Raw genomic sequence first — 18,365 nt, 5'->3', positions numbered from 1 at the left:
TGGTGAACAGACAGCTCATAGCCTTATGGGGGCTTCAATGTATGTAACTAGTTGCTTTCCCTTGTTGCTTCTAAGATGTTATCTTTAATTTTTGATATTTTAATTATTATGTGTCTTAGTGTGGACCTCTTTGGGTTTATTTTGTTAGGGGTTTCTTTGTGCTTCCTGGACTTGGATGCCTGTTTTCCTTCCCCAGATTAGGGAAGCTTTCTACTTTTATTTCTTCAAATAAGTTTTCTGGCTCTTTCTCTCCTCTTTTGGGATCCCTGTAACACAAATGTTAGTACACTTGTTGTTGCAGAGCTCACTTAATCTTAACTTCATTTAAATTTTTTTTCTTTTTGCTGTTAAGCTTCAGTGGTTTCTGCTACCCTGTCTTCTAGATTAGTGATCTGTACTGCATCCTCTAATGTGCTGTTGATTCCCTCTAATGTATTTTTTATTTCAGTACTGAATTCTTCACCTCTTATTGGTTGTTGTATTTTCTATTTCTTTGTTGAAGTTCTGAGTTCATCCACTCTTGTCTAAAGTCCAGTGAACATCTTTATCACCATGACTTTGAACTCAAGTAGATTGCTGTTTCATGTAGTTTTTTTCTGAGGTTTGTTTTCTTTCATTATCTCATTTTGTCTGACTCTGAGTGTTAGGTAGGTCAACTGCATCTCCTGGTCTTGAAAGTAGTGACCTTATATAGAAGTCATCCTTTGGGGTCCAGTAGCATAGTCCCGTTGGTCACCAGAACCAGGCATTCTGAGGGTGTCCTGTGTGGGCTGCATGCACCCTCCTGTTGTGACTGGGCCAGGACAGCTGAGGGTGTACTGGTGGGTGGTGCTGGCCCCCAGCACAGGTGGATGTGAGGCCTGGCTGCTGCTGCTGCAGGTACACTGGTGGGCAGGGCTGCTGCAATGACTGGTCATGACTGCTGTGGGCAGACTGGTGTGCAGGGCTCGTCCCCTGCTTGGGTGGCTAAGAGGTGTGGCTGTAGCTGTAATGGGTGTGCTGATGGAGTGGAGTTAGTTCCTGGTACGGCTGGCTGCAACTGCTGCATGTGTGGTGGAAGACAGGGCTTGGTCGTTCCCCCCACTTTCCTGGGGCAGGATAGGTTTTGGAGGGGCACAGGGCTTCAAGGAGGCTGCCTGCTGAGTTTTGCTTGGTGGGAACTACTGTCAAAGAGAGCCTGCTGGGGCAGGTCCACAGAACACCAGGGCTAGGTAAGCAGTAATAGCCAAGTAGATGGAGTGTAAATACTAGCTCCTGCCAGCGGCTGGCCAGCTAGGCTTAAAGAGGAGGGCAAGAAAAATTGTGTGCACCAGCATGTCCATTCATGGAGAAAGTGTCTATGGAACCCTTCCCCTCCAGCATGTAGCCTAAAATTAGTCAATAAAGACTTCAGATACAAGCCAGACACTTTAAACTGCTGCCTCTGTTTTGGTCTTGAACCTAATGATACAGGGTTCTGGCTCTTTAAGAGTGGAATGGGTTTCCTGTTGCCCTCCCAAGTCTCCCAGAGAGAAGTCCTGCTGATTTTCAATGCCAGATGTTATGGGGGCTCATGTTCCCAGTGCATGTCTCCAGGGTTGGAAGCACTCCATGTGTCCCATGTGGGGTCTGATCCCCTCACTCCTCAGGGAAGACCTCCATTCCTTGTGGGTCACCACACTAGCTGTTTGGTTCTCAGGTTCATCTTCGCCTCCCGAACCCTTTTCAGTGTGGTTTTTTTTATATCCCTAGCTGCAGGAGAGCCATTTTGCTAGTCTTCAGGTCATTTTCAGAGCCAGTTGCATCCTCAGTGTGTCTGTGGGAGGAGGTGGGCCTGGGATCCTCCTGTGTGGTCATCTTCCCTGCAGTCTCAGTGTGCTTTCTTCTGTTCGCCTCTGTTCATGTTCAGAATTTTGAGTCGACTGTCTGCAAGAACTGTTAGCCAGTTGAAGATTAAACACAGAACTTGTATAAATAGCACTGGAGAATACAGCTTAGTCCTAAGGCCAAACTGGGTCCTTCCTCCTCCTACCCACCCAAACTGGAACTTGACTTACTTGCTTGGACCACACCTGTAGTTTGACCAAGTCCAGTTATCTAACAGCCTATATGAATAAGGGTAATAAGCCTGCCTTAACACATTAAGTTAGTGGGATTGAAACTTGGGAGGCTGACTGGCCCTGTCTAGGAGTATTTACCTTGTGAAATTAGCCTAAGAGTGTCAGAGCACAAAAAACGAAAGGCAAGAGAAGTGAACATAGCATGCGTGACTCGCAGTCTGTCCACTAGAGTATGTGGCTCAGTGAGTAACAATTCTCATCAGTTACATCAACAACTCTCCCTACTGTAGGAGGGTATACAGAGGGCCAGAAACTCCTTCCATACTCTGCTACATGGATGAGGATGGGACTGACTGCCTGTTTTCTGGCTGAGGAAGAAAACACAGGAAAATAGACAAATTCCTCTTTTGGGACTGTTGGAATTGCCACAATGAGTAGGAAAGTATGATGGAAGAGAATATAGCAAGTTTGCATGGCATTAACTTGGCAAAAGTGGCTGGAAATTTTCAGCACCTAACTTGGAAAGAATCATTTTTGAAGTTCCCAGTCTTCTACACAACTTTAACCTAGTTTACAGCTGGACAGAACTTCCTTCAGTGAGATCTGAGAGGATGGCCTCTTGATAAGTATCACATCCCTCACCATCCCCATAAACACAGTGTGGCAAGATTCATGGGCCTGTTTCTCAAAACACTTCTCATTACAAGCCAAAGCACGACAGAAATGAAAAGTTGAAGCACTACAAGAGGGGTCAACATACAGCCCAGGGGTGAAGTTTGTAGTCAGAAATTGTTCAAAATAATCTGTTAAAAAAAATCATTTCATATCATGATGTCTAATTCAGGTTTTTCTAGTGTTTTCAGTTCTGAATGATACATTAAGGAATTTTTTTAATGTTTATTTTTGAGAGAGCACAAGGAGGCAGGAGCAGAAAGAGGGGGACAGAGGATCTAAAGCTGGCTCTGCACTGACAGGCTGACAGCAATGAGCTGGATGTGGGGCTTGAACTCACAAACCGCATGATCATGACCTGAGCCAAAGTCAGATGCTCAACTGCACTGAGCCACCCAGGTGCCCCAGGGGATTCTTTACCATAGATGATACTTGAAATAAGTTTTACTTGCCATAACCTAGTCAAACTAGATCAGCATTGATACATTTTCCTTAGGAGGGAAAAATCAAACTCAAGACTAGAATTCTTAAATTGCGGTTATGATTTAATACCTGTGAGGACATGGTTATTTTCCCAGAGCCAAATAAAGCATCAGACAGAATTATATAAAAGTAATTACAATCAAGAATTTATTTGTTTTCATCATTTTTTTAAGAAATAAAAAGATCTAAAAAGCAAAAAAAGTTGCAAAAATGATAAAATGTAATTCTGTTATATCCTAATTGCTTAAGTGTGTTCTGTAAATTCCAAATAAGTAAAATAATATAAAAATATATTTTCAAATCTTTATAGGATGAAAAGATAACCACAATCATTAAATACTCTTGGATTTCCTTTACTCCTCCCACAGATGAATTCACAAATATATAAAAACTGACGTACATTTACATTCTGAAGTACAAAGCTCCAACAGCCAAATAGTTACACAGTTTATTTTGTTATGTGCAAAGTAGGTATTTCATATTTACTTGCTATGGAAAGCAGAGTACAGGCTCAATGGAGAATAATCATTAAACACTGATTAGTTTTAAGAATAATGCTGTTGTCCAAATGTACAGCGGCACATACGTTTCGTAATTATCTACTTCTCTTTTACAGTAACAGCTTTCAGGTATGAATCTTTCGAAGGCTATCTTTGAACAGCTGTGAAGTGGATATTTCAGATCTGATGAAAATAATTTGACAGTAACCTCCTCAAAAGCCAGGAGAGGATTTTTTTTCTCCCCTCCATGTGGTCAGTTTCATTCTTAAGGAAGGCGTGATGTTGCAAGAAGATACATTTCACAAACCCTTAACGTAAGTTTGTGAATTGTCAACTAAAGACACCACCTCTGATGTGGATGGTTTCATTCAATCCATGTTCTACCAACTTTATATCTTCTAGGTCATCTTTTATGATGCTAATCAAATGGCTAAGGCCTTCCTGTTGTTGTTTCAAATGCTAGAAGGAATTAAAATCTATATTAATGTATTAATCCATTAAACTGCAAACTATGCACATGAAAAAGGACGTTTTCACTATTTTACTAGCAATACAGCACTTGGTAGCTGCTCTAAATAGAGTGGACATGCATATTAAAACATTTCATACTACAGCTTGTGCTAACACATTTCTATGACCTATAGTAAACAAAACAAAAAACAGTATTTTCCATAGAAATTGTACAGAAGATATAGATTTTTAAAATATAATGCAAGAAGGTATTCAGATATGGAGGACTAGCAAAATAATTCTGAAAACTAAAAGTTTTCATGTTTTGAAGTACCAAGTATATAATGATGGTAACAGAACTACAATTGCTAACATTTTAAAGCATCCAAGTGTTAAGGCAGTTTTCAGAGCTTCATGGGTATTAACAAAATTTTTTTAAGCACTCTTTGGGGATGCATTACGGCATCTCTACAGATGGGAAAATTGAGATGCAGGTAAGAAACCCGCTCAAGGTCCTAAACTAGGTGATGAGCTGTGATCCAGTCCCAAAACAAGTGTTCATGTTATTCTAAACTTTATTGCATAATCACTCTATCAATATACTGGAATCTTTCTCAGCTAGTTTTTTGTAGTTATTTACAATGGAATATAATCAAGTGGATGTATATGTCCCAAGAACCTAGGAGCCAAAGTGGATTTTAGTTGTATAATATACAACTAAAGCACATAATAAAACTGGATTTGTAGGTGACAATTATAACCATCTAAAAATGCCCCAGGCCATGACAACAGCCCTAAGATGTTCCTCAAAATTTACCATTTTAATACCTTTAGATACAGTCACTGGTTAGACAGCTTTCATTAAATCAATCTGTATTTATACTGAGGAAAATAAACTAGAGCAGTACTTTCCAAACTTTTCACACCAGATGAGCTAAAAGTGGTTGGAGGGGTTCTGGCCACCCCAACCTCCACCTGGGTCCCCTGAGGGCTGAGGAGATCAATGATTGGTACATATAGGTTGGGCATAGAGGACAGAGCAGTTACTTCTCAAATTGTACACACAAATCACTCTGATCTTAATAAAATATACATTAAGTAGGTTTGGAGTAACGACTGAGATTATGCATTTGTAATGACCTCTCGTGTGTTGCTGTTGCCACCTACAAATTGAGTAGCAGGGTGTAGGGAACTGTGGTGCCTCCACTAACTGAATTCATCTTTTATTATAAAATATACAAGACACAAAAATACCCATCTTAACCCTTTTTAAAAACACACAGTTCAGTAACATTAGTATATTCACATTATGCAAAATCACTACAATCTGTATTTTTGGAACTTTTTCATCTTCCCCAAATCTGTACCCATTAAATATTAATTCCCCATTCTCCCTCCCCTCAGGCTCCTGGCAACGACTATTCTATGAGCTGAATTACACTGTATAAGTGTACTATATAATTATACTATATCCTTTTAAACTGGCTTATTTCACTTGGCGTAACATTTTCAAGACTCATCTGTGTTGTAGTGAGTGTTAGTTTCCTTCATTTTTAAGGCTGAATAATACTCCACGGTGTGTGTGTGTATATACATATATATATATATATATATACACACACACATATGTATATATACATACATACACACTGTATTTAGTTTATCCATTCATCTGTCTTTGAACACTTGAGTTGCTTCGACATCTTGGCTATTGCGAATGCTGCTGCTAAGAACATATGTGTGTCCCTGCTTTCAATTCTTTTAGGTATATATTCAGAAGTAGAACTGCTAGATCATGTATCAGCTAGATGTTTAATTTTTTGAGGAACTGTTTCCACAGCACTTGTACCATTTTACATCACCACCAGAAATACACAAAAGTTGTTTTCTTCACAGTCTTGTCAATACTTGTTATTTACTGTTTTTTTGGGTAATAGCAAGCCTAACAGATGTGAAGTGAATTCTCCTTTTAAAATGTGCACCCTAGCCCTAGTGCACTTACCTGCTTGATTTCTCGTAACAGATCTGCATCTATGTAATATCTTTCTTCAGATTTGACTGCTCCAAAATGATTCTGCATCCTGATTTGGGACATCAGTTCATTTAGTCGGCCCTAAAAATAAGACCGAGTCAAATTACAACTGCTAATGACAGCAACCACTTCTAAAAAAGAATTTTTTCTTTTAAAAGGATGGGTACTACTCTTATAAAGTTGTGTAAGCCAAAACCACATCATTAAGAAAATACTTTAAAAAAGAAGTTTTGGGGCGCCTGGGTGGCGCAGTCGGTTAAGCGTCCGACTTCAGCCAGGTCACAATCTCGCAGTCCGTGAGTTCGAGATCCGCGTCAGGCTCTGGGCTGATGGCTCAGAGCCTGGAGCCTGTTTCTGATTCTGTGTCTCCCTCTCTCTCTGCCCCTCCCCCGTTCATGCTCTGTCTCTCTCTGTCCCAAAAATAAATAAAAAACGTTGAAAAAAAATTAAAAAAAAAAAAAAAAAAGTTTCGATTAAAGAGAACAAAATACTTAATAAAAGCAAGTATACGTAATTCCTCTTTTTGAAGACTGACAAATTCTAGCTCTACGGTCCTATAAATGCCTACCTTAAACTGGGTAGGTGCATTCAGTTCACACTGAATTGTATCTAGCTGAACTCGCAACTGCTCTTCATCAGCTTGAATGGCATACCCACTCTTCCTCTGAATTTCCTGTTTGATTAGGACCTATATAAAGAAAATCCACCAACAGTACCAACAGAATCATGAGTCTCTTTTTAGTTATGCAAGTAATTTTCTTACAGTGATTTGTTGAAAGAAACCAGCTGAATACACTTACAGTAGGAATCTTAACAGTTTGAGAGTTGGATTAGGTTTGTCCATTTTTATTAGGCAATCTACATTAGAATATTGACATGCCTCTAATTTGTTTTTAATGACTGCTTAATTTGTCATGCATTAATAACCAATAATTTATTCAGTTATTCCTCCTATTGAGGGGTATATATTCTGTTTCTAGTAATAAACTTTTATAGAGAGAGATACTGATCTAGACCCCCAAGAATGAGACCGCTGGGTTTAAAAGCACGTGTTTTCAGTCTAACAAAAGCTGCTAGATTGTTTTAAATTTAAATTCATAAACCACACGAGAGTACCCTTTTCCCCACACTGCTATCAGCAAGAAGTTATTTAAGTTTTCCCCAAACTGACGAGTGTGAATGGAGCTCACATTTCTTTTCTAATCTGTACTTCCCTGAAAAGTTAAAGGAGCATCCTTTAATAGTCAAAAACTACTTTGCATTCGCTCTTCTATGAACTGCCTTTACACATTTTTTGCCCATACTGTGAGTTTTTTGGTAAAAAACAATCTCTTTGTATAGTACGAATAATCACCATTTGCAAATTCAATTTTCTTTTTCTGGTATCTGTCACATGACTATTGACAAATAGCCTCTGATATCTTTTGCTCTGCCAAATTCTAATTAGCCAATTTTATTTTATAGTTTCTGGCTTTCTGGCCAAAAATCTCTCCAATGTCTACAGTCATGCATGTAGCTTCATAAATGTTTTAGTTAAATCTTTAATCCACCTATTTTTGTCTATGGTATGATACAGAGGTCCAGTTTCTTTTTTTCCCAGCCAGTTACTCTAGCATTATTTATTAAATAAACCAACTGAATTGAGATACCACCTTCATCATATGAAACATGAAGATGTAGTTGGCATCTATTTCTGGATTCTCTATTCTGTTCTGTTTATCTTTACTGTCCAATCTTATGCCAGTCCCACACTGATTTGTCACAGAACCTTTAAGATAGGTTCTAAAGTCTTGCAAGTCCCCTTCACTATTTCCTTTTTGTTCCCCCAAAAGCTGTTCTGAAAACACTTATCCTTCTTGAGGAACTGAAAGATTTCTTGATCAAGTCTTTAAAAGTTGGAAATTATTTTCAAACTTTATAAAGTGGATAGTAAATCTTCTCATGTAAATATGGTTTATATGTCATTTTGTAAAGACGAATTCAGATTTTGTACTTCTCATAAATTTATTCCTAAGTATCTTACAATTTTTACAACACAATAATATTTTCCTGTTTTCACTAATGGTATGCTGGTTTGGGTACATTTATCTTTTTTTTTTTTTAATTTTTTTTTTTTTTCCAACGTTTACTTATTTTTGGGACAGAGAGAGACAGAGCATGAACAGGGGAGGGGCAGAGAGAGAGGGAGACACAGAATCGGAAACAGGCTCCAGGCTCCGAGCCATCAGCCCAGAGCCTGACGCGGGGCTCGAACTCACGGACCGCGAGATCGTGACCTGGCTGAAGTCGGACGCCTAACCAACTGCGCCACCCAGGCGCCCCTGGGTACATTTATCTTGTATCTAGCCATTTTAACCACATTCTCTGGTTTTCTCATAAGAGTTTTCTAGATATTACAATCATGCCATCAGCAAAAAGACAATTTAATCTTGTCCAATGTTTGTATTAGTTACCTAATTACCTTGTTATATTTATGAAAACCTCCAAGATAATGGATATTACTTTTTCTGCGGGGGGGGGGGGGGGGGGGGATTACTTTCTGAATGGGATTTTAATGCTTTGCTTCTTTGAATATTTGCTGTTCGTTTTGGTAACAGTCTCTATATTTTTCCTTTATGATAGATTTCCTGTTATAAAACCAACCCTGCATTCCTGAAATAAACCTTACTTCATCACAGTATATTCCTTTAGGATTTGATAAATAGTTGGATCCTTTTTGCATTTACGTTGCTTTTGGTCACATTTATTGAGGTGTAGTCCACATGTAAGAAAATCACCCATTTTAGGTGCTTGGTTACTATGAATTTTGACAAAGTCCTGTTACCATCACCACAATCAAGGTACAGAACGTTTCCATCTACTCCTTGTTGTCACTGCTCTCCCTTTATTACCTGCCCCTGGCAACTACTGACCTGTTACCTGTCTCTCGTTTTGCTTTTTGCATAACATCACATAAATGGAATCATGCCTTTTGTAGCCTTGAAATCTGGCTTCTTTCGCTTAGCATAATCTGCATCTCTATTTATTAGAAATGTACATGAATAGATTTTATTTGGGGGTACCAGAAGCAGAGATGTAAAGTAGCACAGCTGCTCTGGAAAAGTTTTCAGCAATTCTTCCAAAAGTTAAACAGAGTTACCATACGACCAAGCAATTCCAATCCTAGATTTAGGTACCCAAGAAAAATGAAAACACACGTCCACGCAAATATTTGTACACAAATGTTAATAGCAACATATGTTAATAACCAAACGGGGGAGACAACCAAAATGTTAATGAATTGATGAATATTGGTATTTTCATGTAATGGAATATTATTCAGCAATAAAAAGGAAGTAATACTACCTGCTACAACACAGATGAACCTTAAAAATACTACGCTACATGAAAGAAGCCAGTCACAAAAGACCAACATCTCTTGATGCCATTTATCAATGTGTGTCCAGGATAGGCACATCCACAGAGACAGAAAGTGGTTGCTCGGACAGGGTTTTGGGATGAAATGGGGACTGACTGCTAATAGGAATGAAGTTTCTTTTTAGGGTGAGGAAAATGTCATAAAATTGACTGTGGCAATGTTGCACAGACTAAATATACTAAAAATCACTAACTATATACACTTTAAATAAATGAACTATATACAATGAAATGTATGGTGGGTGAATTATATCTCAAAGTGATTTTAAATGGGGAAATGGTCTATAGGTTTTTCCTTTTGTCTAAAGGAATTAGCTCTTTAGTGGTTAGATAAAGTTAAGCAGTTAAACATCTGGCCTTGGTATTTTTCCATGGTTGATCTTTAAGAAGTTTCTCATTTATATATTTTTCCATTTAAGATTTTTGCACCTATGTAGATGATTTTTTAGCAAAATTGAAATCACCAAAATTAATCTGTTTTCTCTAGCTCCCAAATTTGTTGCCCTGAATTGCATGGAGTATTTTCTCATTCTGTTCTGTTGTCTGTAGTAATGTTTCCTTTCTCCTTTTCCTTATGAGATGTTTAGCCATTTCAAAATTTTGAATTTTGACAAAGTCCTGTTACTTTTGACAAAGTCCTGTTACCATCAAAATTTGAAAAGATGTTTAGCCATTTCAAAGATCTTTTCAAAGAAACAGCTTTCGATTTATTCTCTGTACTATGATTAATTTTATTTCACTTATTTCATATCTGTATTTCTCTCTCACTGGCTTCTCTTGAGAGTCTTTCTAACTTCTTAAGATAAGTACCAGTTCCTTATTCTTTGCGTTTGTATTTTAAGGATGATAAGTGTCCGACTTCAGCTCAGGCTCAGGTCATAATCTCGCAGTTCATGGGTTCAAGCCCCACATCAGGCTGTGTGCCGACAGCTCAGAGCCTGGAACCTGTTTCTGATTCTGTGTCTCCCTCTCTCTCTGCCCTTCCCCCACTCATGCTCGGTCTCCATCTCTCTCAAAAAGTGGATAAACATTTAAAAAAATTTTTTTTAAGTGAAAGCTTAAATGCTACAAATTTTATTCTGCATACAGCTCTTGATATATTCAACTGATTCTGGTACCTAACGTTTCTGTTTTCATGATCGTTTAAAATTTCAGTTTTTGTTGCTATTCATGCTTTTACTCCCTCTTGTTAATTTTGAAGTTCCACTGTTGTTTTTTCATCTGGCCGTTTCATTAATAGTTATACTCCCTTTTCTAGCACTGAAAATCAAATATTTTTCTTTTACTTTTATGAGAACTAGATACATGCTTTCTGTGCTCCAAGATGATTTACTTCTTCACTGCTTCTACCCTCTCAATAAGATGTGAATTTTAGAATACATTTACCTTCTTCCCCCACTCCTATGAGACCTCTCATCTGACTTCTAGATTTTACTGAGAAAGTTTGGTACTTAGTTTCAAATTACTATTCCTTCCTTTCAGTGTGTTTTTCTCTATCCGGCACCATCACACATATGATCTTACAGATGTTCAAAAAAATTCCAAATTACTACCTGTAAAGTCCTATGGGAAAGGTCCATGAGTTTCCTCTTGTATTGTGCAATTTTGGCCATAGTTGTGGTTTGATTCTTCTGTAATTCGCTAATATCTTCAGATATGATCTGTTTTTCAAAAGAAAGTTTTGAAGGTGAGTATAAACATCACAAATATTTACCAGGTTTATATGCAAAATTTGATTCTAAGACAGAGATTCATCTTTCAAAATATAAATACCTCTACATCTGTCTTTATAGTTCTTCCCATCTATGCACCCATAAAATTAAAAAGTACCATTCAAAGGCTTCTTAAGAGCTCTAGGAAATTTAGTGATGAGGCAAAGTGTATAGAAAAATAAGACCTATACTTGAAAAATATTAAGGTGTAGGACCAACAACCAGGCCCTGAATGGAAAAAGTATCTATGAAGTCACATCCAGGAGTGGCCTTAACAGACAATCTGAAAAGTATAGTCCAGTATTAAGTGCTGAATATTTTAGAGAGAGTGATCAAAGTGGACGGGAAAGGAAGGATATTTATTATACAACCTAATACATTTTTATGCCTTGGCATCATGGATGTGCTCTTTGGCCTGAAATCGTTACTGTTCTGCCTTAACAGAAGTCTTAACCTTACAGACAGAGTTAAAAACTCATTTCATTAAAGCTACCCAACCTGAATCCCATAACCGTTCCTATCATAATCATTCTGTGGCACTGCCTTGAGATGTTATAAGAAAAGAGGGTAAGAAGAAGATTGTGCAAGACATTTAGTCCACTGCCTTTTAAGGGAACTTTCCAGTGACAGGTCATGCTGAAGGAACAAAATTAGGTGGCCATGTTTTATATTACATAACCTAGGCACTTTCTCCACCCCAGTTTTAAAAAGTTGACAGGCTTCCAGATGCAAGAATAATATAGTGGTTTTCTCAACCAACAATAACTAAGAAAAGTAGAAATGGTTGCCATTTAGTATTTATTCACAAACACTAAAACAATCTAAGGAGTTAACCCAAGAAAGAAGGCACAGGGTTTTTAAAATTATTAGTTCTTTATTTAAAGTTTATTTATTTTGAGAGAGACAGAATTCCAAGCAGGTTCCATGCTGTCAGTGCAGAACCTGGTGTGGGGCTCGAAAGCATGAACTGTGAGATCATGGCCTGAGCCAAGATTAAGAGTTGAAGCTTAACTGAGTTAAGGTGCCCCAGGAGGCACAAGGTTTTTAAAGAAAATATTTAAGGGACACCTGGGTGGCTCAGTCACTTAAGCATCTGACTCTGTTTTGGCTCAGGTCATTATCTCAGAGTTGTGAGACTGAGCCCTGCATCTGTGCTGGACATGGTGCCAGCTTAAGATGCTCTCTCTACCTCTCTGTTCCTTCCCCCCACCTCAAGAAAAAAGTTTTTTAAACTGTTTCAAAAGACTACCTCAATGAGTAAAGACCTCAGTGAGTAAAAGAACATAGTGTGTTCATAATGGAATAATTTATTAAGATTCAATTCTCTACAAATATGTTTAATGCAGTTCCAACTAAAATTCTAGCATTTTGACAAATAGATTCTGAGACTGTTACAGAACAGTAAAGATCCATAAAGATGAAACAACTCTGAAAAGAACAAAGATCAGAGATTCACTCTACCACACATTGAGATACACTACAAAGCCACAACGTAAAAAAAAAAAAGAAAGAAAAAGGTAAAACTGACTTAAGAACAGAATAGATAACATATACATATATGGGAATTTGGTTGGATAAATTTGCTCTGATAAATCACTGGGTAAAATAACACTGGATATTATTTATGGATGACATTGGCAAACTTGACCCACTAGAGAAAAATAAAGTTGGGTTCATACCACTTATTGTACAAAGTCAAACTCCATGAAGACAGAAGACCCCAATGTGGAAGGTTAAATTCTAAATAAAATGTCAGAAAAATAATGTAGGAGACTCTCAGACCTTGGATTGAAGAATGACTTATTCAGCAAAATCCCAAGAAGAAAAACACAAGGCAAGAAACTAGTGGGTATTGTTATGTTAAAATTAAGGATTTCTGTTCAACTGAGGACACCAAAAAGCAGAGTTGGCAGAAAGGTGAGAAGTAGGAGACCTCTGTACCATTTAAATCAGACTAGGGATTAAAATCTAGAGTAAACAGTGAACTCCTGAAATTCAGTAAGAAAAGATAAATCCAACATAAAAACTAGGAAAAGATAGGAATAACTTTTTCTAAATGTTTATTTTTATGAGAGGGAGAGTGCACAAGCCAGGGAGGGGCAGAGGGAGACAGAGAATGTGAAGCAGGCTCCAGGCTCCAGGCTGTCAGCACAGAGCCCGATGTAGGGCTCGAACTCATGAAGTATGAGATCATAACCTGATCTGAAGTCAGATGCTTAACCTACTGAACCACCCAGGCATCCCCCAACAATGTTTTTTAAAGTAGGTTCCACACCTGGTGTGGAGCCCAACGTGGGGCTTGAATTCACGACCCTCATAATCAAGATCTGAGCTGAGATCGAGTCGGAAGCCTAACTGACTGAGCCCCCTAGGTACCCCAAGATAGGAAAAATTTTGATTCTGGACAAGATGGACTTTAGTATATGCCACTCTTATCTCACCTACTGAATATAGCTATAAAACTTAGACTGCACAACTATTTGAAAAATAAATAGTGGCAGGAGGATTGGGGAAGGAGACATGAACTGAAGTACCACTGAACTGGTGGTGAGGTTATCATTTTCCCCAATTCTGGCACACCCCACAGGTTTCAACAAAGCCCAAAACTGAGAAGTGAGCATAATGCTGACAACTCCAAGAAAAGCCTTTTAGTTCTGATGGAGGAGACACACTGTAATATCTAGAGGTTTGCCCAGCTCCAGTACTATAGCAGTACCCCTCATCCACACAACCCCCATGCCTAACACCATGGATGGTACCAGATCCTATATATAGGATGTTTCTTCCTATACATACACATATTTGATAAAGCTTAATTTATAAATTAGGCACAGTAAGAGATTAACAATAAAATGGAACAATTATAACAATCTACTGGAATAAGTTACATGAATGTGGTCTCTCAAAATATTGTTCTGCACTACTGTTCTTATGATGTGAGATGATAAAATGCCTACTTGATGAGATGAAGTGAAGTGAATGACACAGGCATTGTGACACAGCATTAGGCTACTACTGACCCGATGATTCATCAGGACGATCATCTGCTTCCAGATGGCGGTTAAGCGGGGAACCACTGTATTGATTTGGGCCAGATAACTGTTGCAGAGGCACTGTTCTGTACACAGTAGGATGTTTATCAGCACCCTCACCTCATCTCAGTAGATGCCTATAGCACTCACCCAGTTCTAACAACCAAAGAAGTCTCCAGACATTGCCAAATGTGCCCCGGGGGATAAAGCACCAACACCATTACCCCACCTTCCATCCACTGAGAAAGGCCCAAGAGCAATCACTTAAAGAACTGAAAGGAGCAAAGGACAAAACCCACAATTCTAGCTCGAGACTTCAACCCTCACAATAGAACTACTAAACAGAAAAATCAATATAGTAGAACTGAAGAATTAACCAACTGGACCTCACGGACACTAACAGAAAACTTCACCCAGAACAGCAGAATGCACATTCTATTCAAAGGCATGTGGGTTAAACACCTTAAAAAAATTGAAATCATACAAAGTTCTCTGACAATAATAGAACTAACTAGACTAGAAATCAATGAGAGTAAAAGGAAAATTTCCAAAGATGTGGAAATGAAACATACTTCTAAAATAATCTATTAGTCAAAAAGATCCAACAGTCAAACAGAACTCCCACAAGTGTGGAGTTCTGTTCCACAATTCTAAGTTCTAATTCCACAAATTAGAAAATATCTTTAATGCATCGGAGATTAAACTATAACATTATCAAAATTTGCGCAATTGAGGTAAAGCAGTGCTTAGAAGGAAATTAACAGCATTAAAGTGCTATATTAGAAAGGAAAGGTCTTGTTAGAAAAAGAGAAAAACCCAAAGCAAGCAGAATGAAGGAAATGGTTAAAAGCAGAGATTAATGAAATTACTAACAATACTACAGAAAAAAAAAAATCAATGAAACCAAAAACTTGGTTCTTTACTAAGATCAATAAAATTGACAAACCTCTACCAAGACTGACAAAACTAAAGGCAAGTAATAACTTCTGTGGTCTTACTTTGAAGAACTTTGGTCAAACCCTATTTGTAGCACTACTGTAACTCATTTTAAAAGTGATGGGAATAAATTCAGTGTGTCCAGCCTAAGATGATGAAGGCACTGGAAATCATGTCACATGAAAAACGACTTGGGGGCACCTAGGTGTGTCAGTCAATTAAGCGTCCAACTCTTGGTTTCAATTCAAGTCATGATCTCACGGTTCGGGAGTTCAAGCCCCACATTGGGACTGTCAGTGCAGAGCCTGCTTGGGATTCTCTCTCTCTTCCTCTCCCTGCCCCTCCCACTCACTTTGTCTCTCTCTCTCCTACTCTCTCAGAATAAACTTAAAAAACAAAACAAACAAAAAACATGCTTGAATTTACATGCCAGAGAAGGGAATACTAAAAAAGAACTGTTCAAAAGAACAATGTTCAAATATCTACAGTGCTATCACAGGAAGCATAGCTATCGCTTACAAAGCAATGCCAGGGAAAAAGGGTATAAATTATACCAAGGCAGATACTAGATCAATGTAAGAAAGAGAATTTTTATCAGAGCTAGCTGACAGTGAAATGGGTTGCTTCATAAAGCAGGAAGCTTTTCACTATTCAGTCTGAGTGAATATGTTACCAGGATTTCCACATACGAGAATGTGGAAGTAACCCTCAAGAACTTTTAAGTATTTGATTACTAGGTCTACTTAATAAAACATTAAGTAGATTTAAGCATTCAGTAATTTAAATTTGCTTCATCAATCTACAATTATACTACGCCAACATAAAGAATCATAACTGTAGCCTTCATTTTGGTAAGGCCTCATAAATATAATTGTTTAATTAAGAAAGTATGCATTCTCAGGCTCGAAATGGAAATTACAAACTAATAGCAATGCTAACAATTCTAAATTCATTGTTAAAATGTATCAAATAAGATTTACATATTTTGGAGGCTCTATATTAAGTACTTGCACAAAACTATAATTGTTAACTTACAGTGTACACTATATTGTTTCCCTGTAAAACAAAATGGTAATCTGCATGGTAAAAAGAAGTGTCTATAATCTCTTTTACTACTCCTAGAAGCAGAGAATGAAGCTAAATGCTTACATCTAATCTGGTCTGATGTTGCTTAGTCATCTGATCTTGAACCTTCAGTCTTCGAAGAAGTTCTTTGAAACCCACCATGGGTACCGGAATTAACCTGAAGAAATAAATCCAACTGGTTAATTTTCATACCTTAAGCCTTTTACTGTTATTACAAAGTATAAGAAATTAGGGCTTTCATAATAACATCCACATAATTTAACAATACATTTCTAGGGTTCAAAGGCAGATCAAGGACTATGAAATCAATCATGTTAAATCACAGTGATTTTATTCAACCTCCTCCTTATTTTATTTTACAAATGAGGAAATAAAGTTCGGTCAGAAGTTGTATTTTTAAAAGCAAGTATAATTAGGGGACTGGTACTCAGATTTCAATGTTTACACTACACTACACTGCCTTACCAGCGAACATTCTTTAAAAAGCAATGAAACTGAAATTCAACTCAAAGGTAAGAATTGTAATTAATAGTTGGCATTTGTTGGCTTCCCTAGTAGCAAATACTAGTTTTTATATGAAAACAAGATGAAGATATACTTACTTTTCAGAATCAGGGTTATCCACCTTGGCTTGTTCCCAAATAATAGGATCAACACCTACCAAAAAGACAAATATTTTTTTCTGGAAAAACAAAACAAAACAAAACAAACAAAACAAAAACCAAAAACACAAAACCAAAATCAAAAAAATAAAAACTATTCTCCATTTTCATATTTGTATGGGAAAGGCCTTCCTAAAAGTAAGACAAAAAACTCAAAAGCTGTGATAAAAAATGACTCTCAAATATAACCATTACAAAAATGAAAATATTTGTAGGATAAAGCTTAAAAAAATATTACAGATTGAAAGAAAATACCTACAACCTATAGGAAAATAGATTACCCTCCAGAATATAGAAAGAGTTCCTATAAATCAGAAAGGAAGACAAAAACATCTAACAGAAAATGGGCAGGGGTGTCCAGGTGGCTCAGTCAGTTGAGCGTACAACTCTTGATTTTAGCTCAGGTCATGATCTTATGGTTGGTGGGATTGAGCCCCACAGTGGCTCCAGGCTATGAGTGGGAGCCTGTTTGGGATTCTCTTTCTCCCCCTCTCTCTGCCCATTCCCCACTTGCACACATGCTCACTCTCTCAAAATAAACATTAAAAAAAAATGGGTAAAGGACATGAATAGGTAATTCATAAAAGATACAAACGTGGCTAATAAACATACAAAAAGATGTTTTACTTAGTAAAACATACTTTGTTACTTAGTAATCAATTTTACTTAGCTTTAATTTTACTGTATCAGGGAAATACAAATCAAAGTAAGTACTAAGTTTTTCCAATCAGAGTGGCAAAATTAAAAAGACTGACAACCTCCACTGTAGGCAAAAATAAATCAAAATGAGAAAATATTAGAAAAATGAAAAATGAGAAGAAACACCTTTGTGTTATAATGTGTACAACTTTCTTTGAAGAGCAATTTGTATCTAACAATACATAAAATATACACAATCTTGACTCAAAAATTTCATTACCAGGGATCTATTCTAAAAAAATACAGATCCACATGTTCTAAGACATATTTACAAGGATGTTAATATCATAAAAAAAGGTGGAAATGACTTAGAAGTGAAGTACGGTACATCCGTGGTATTCCATGTAGATTTTAAAAAGAATATTTTCATGTACTAACATGGAAAGTGCTAAGAAATACTGTAACTGAAAAGGCAAGTTGCAGTAAATGTACAGTGCAGAATCCCTTTTTTTTTCTTTAGCACTTCCATGTACATACACATGTACAACAAATTATTAATAGTAGCTGTTTCTGTGGAAAGGAGATAAAGAGGATCTGTCATATAGGCCATATACTCAATTTAGTTATGCTATCTACTATTTTTTATGGTGAGAACACATATTTTACTTGAATACTCAGAACAACAAATAAGCTAGAAAAAAATAA

The 18,365-nt window shown here is 37.2% G+C and overlaps 1 protein-coding gene across 1 annotated transcript in view; it reads right to left on the bottom strand.

The window, feature by feature from the left end:
• Nucleotides 1-3,238: 3,238 nt before the first annotated feature.
• Nucleotides 3,239-18,365, bottom strand: part of NUP54 (nucleoporin 54) — a 31,345-nt gene continuing 16,218 nt past the window's right edge. The window contains exons 7-12 of the mRNA XM_047856836.1: nt 16,962-17,016; nt 16,423-16,516; nt 11,147-11,254; nt 6,745-6,864; nt 6,147-6,257; nt 3,239-4,153 (exon numbers count right to left, since the gene is read on the bottom strand). Of these exons, the coding sequence (XP_047712792.1) occupies nt 4,025-4,153; nt 6,147-6,257; nt 6,745-6,864; nt 11,147-11,254; nt 16,423-16,516; nt 16,962-17,016 (617 nt within the window). The 3' untranslated portion in view covers nt 3,239-4,024. The remainder of the gene's footprint in view (nt 4,154-6,146; nt 6,258-6,744; nt 6,865-11,146; nt 11,255-16,422; nt 16,517-16,961; nt 17,017-18,365) is intronic.

This window comes from Prionailurus viverrinus, chromosome B1 (assembly GCF_022837055.1).
Source record: "Prionailurus viverrinus isolate Anna chromosome B1, UM_Priviv_1.0, whole genome shotgun sequence".
In the NCBI taxonomy this organism is placed as follows: Eukaryota; Metazoa; Chordata; class Mammalia; order Carnivora; family Felidae; genus Prionailurus; species Prionailurus viverrinus.
Note: the sequence above shows the minus strand (reverse complement) of the source record. Positions and strands in the feature narration are given on the sequence as shown.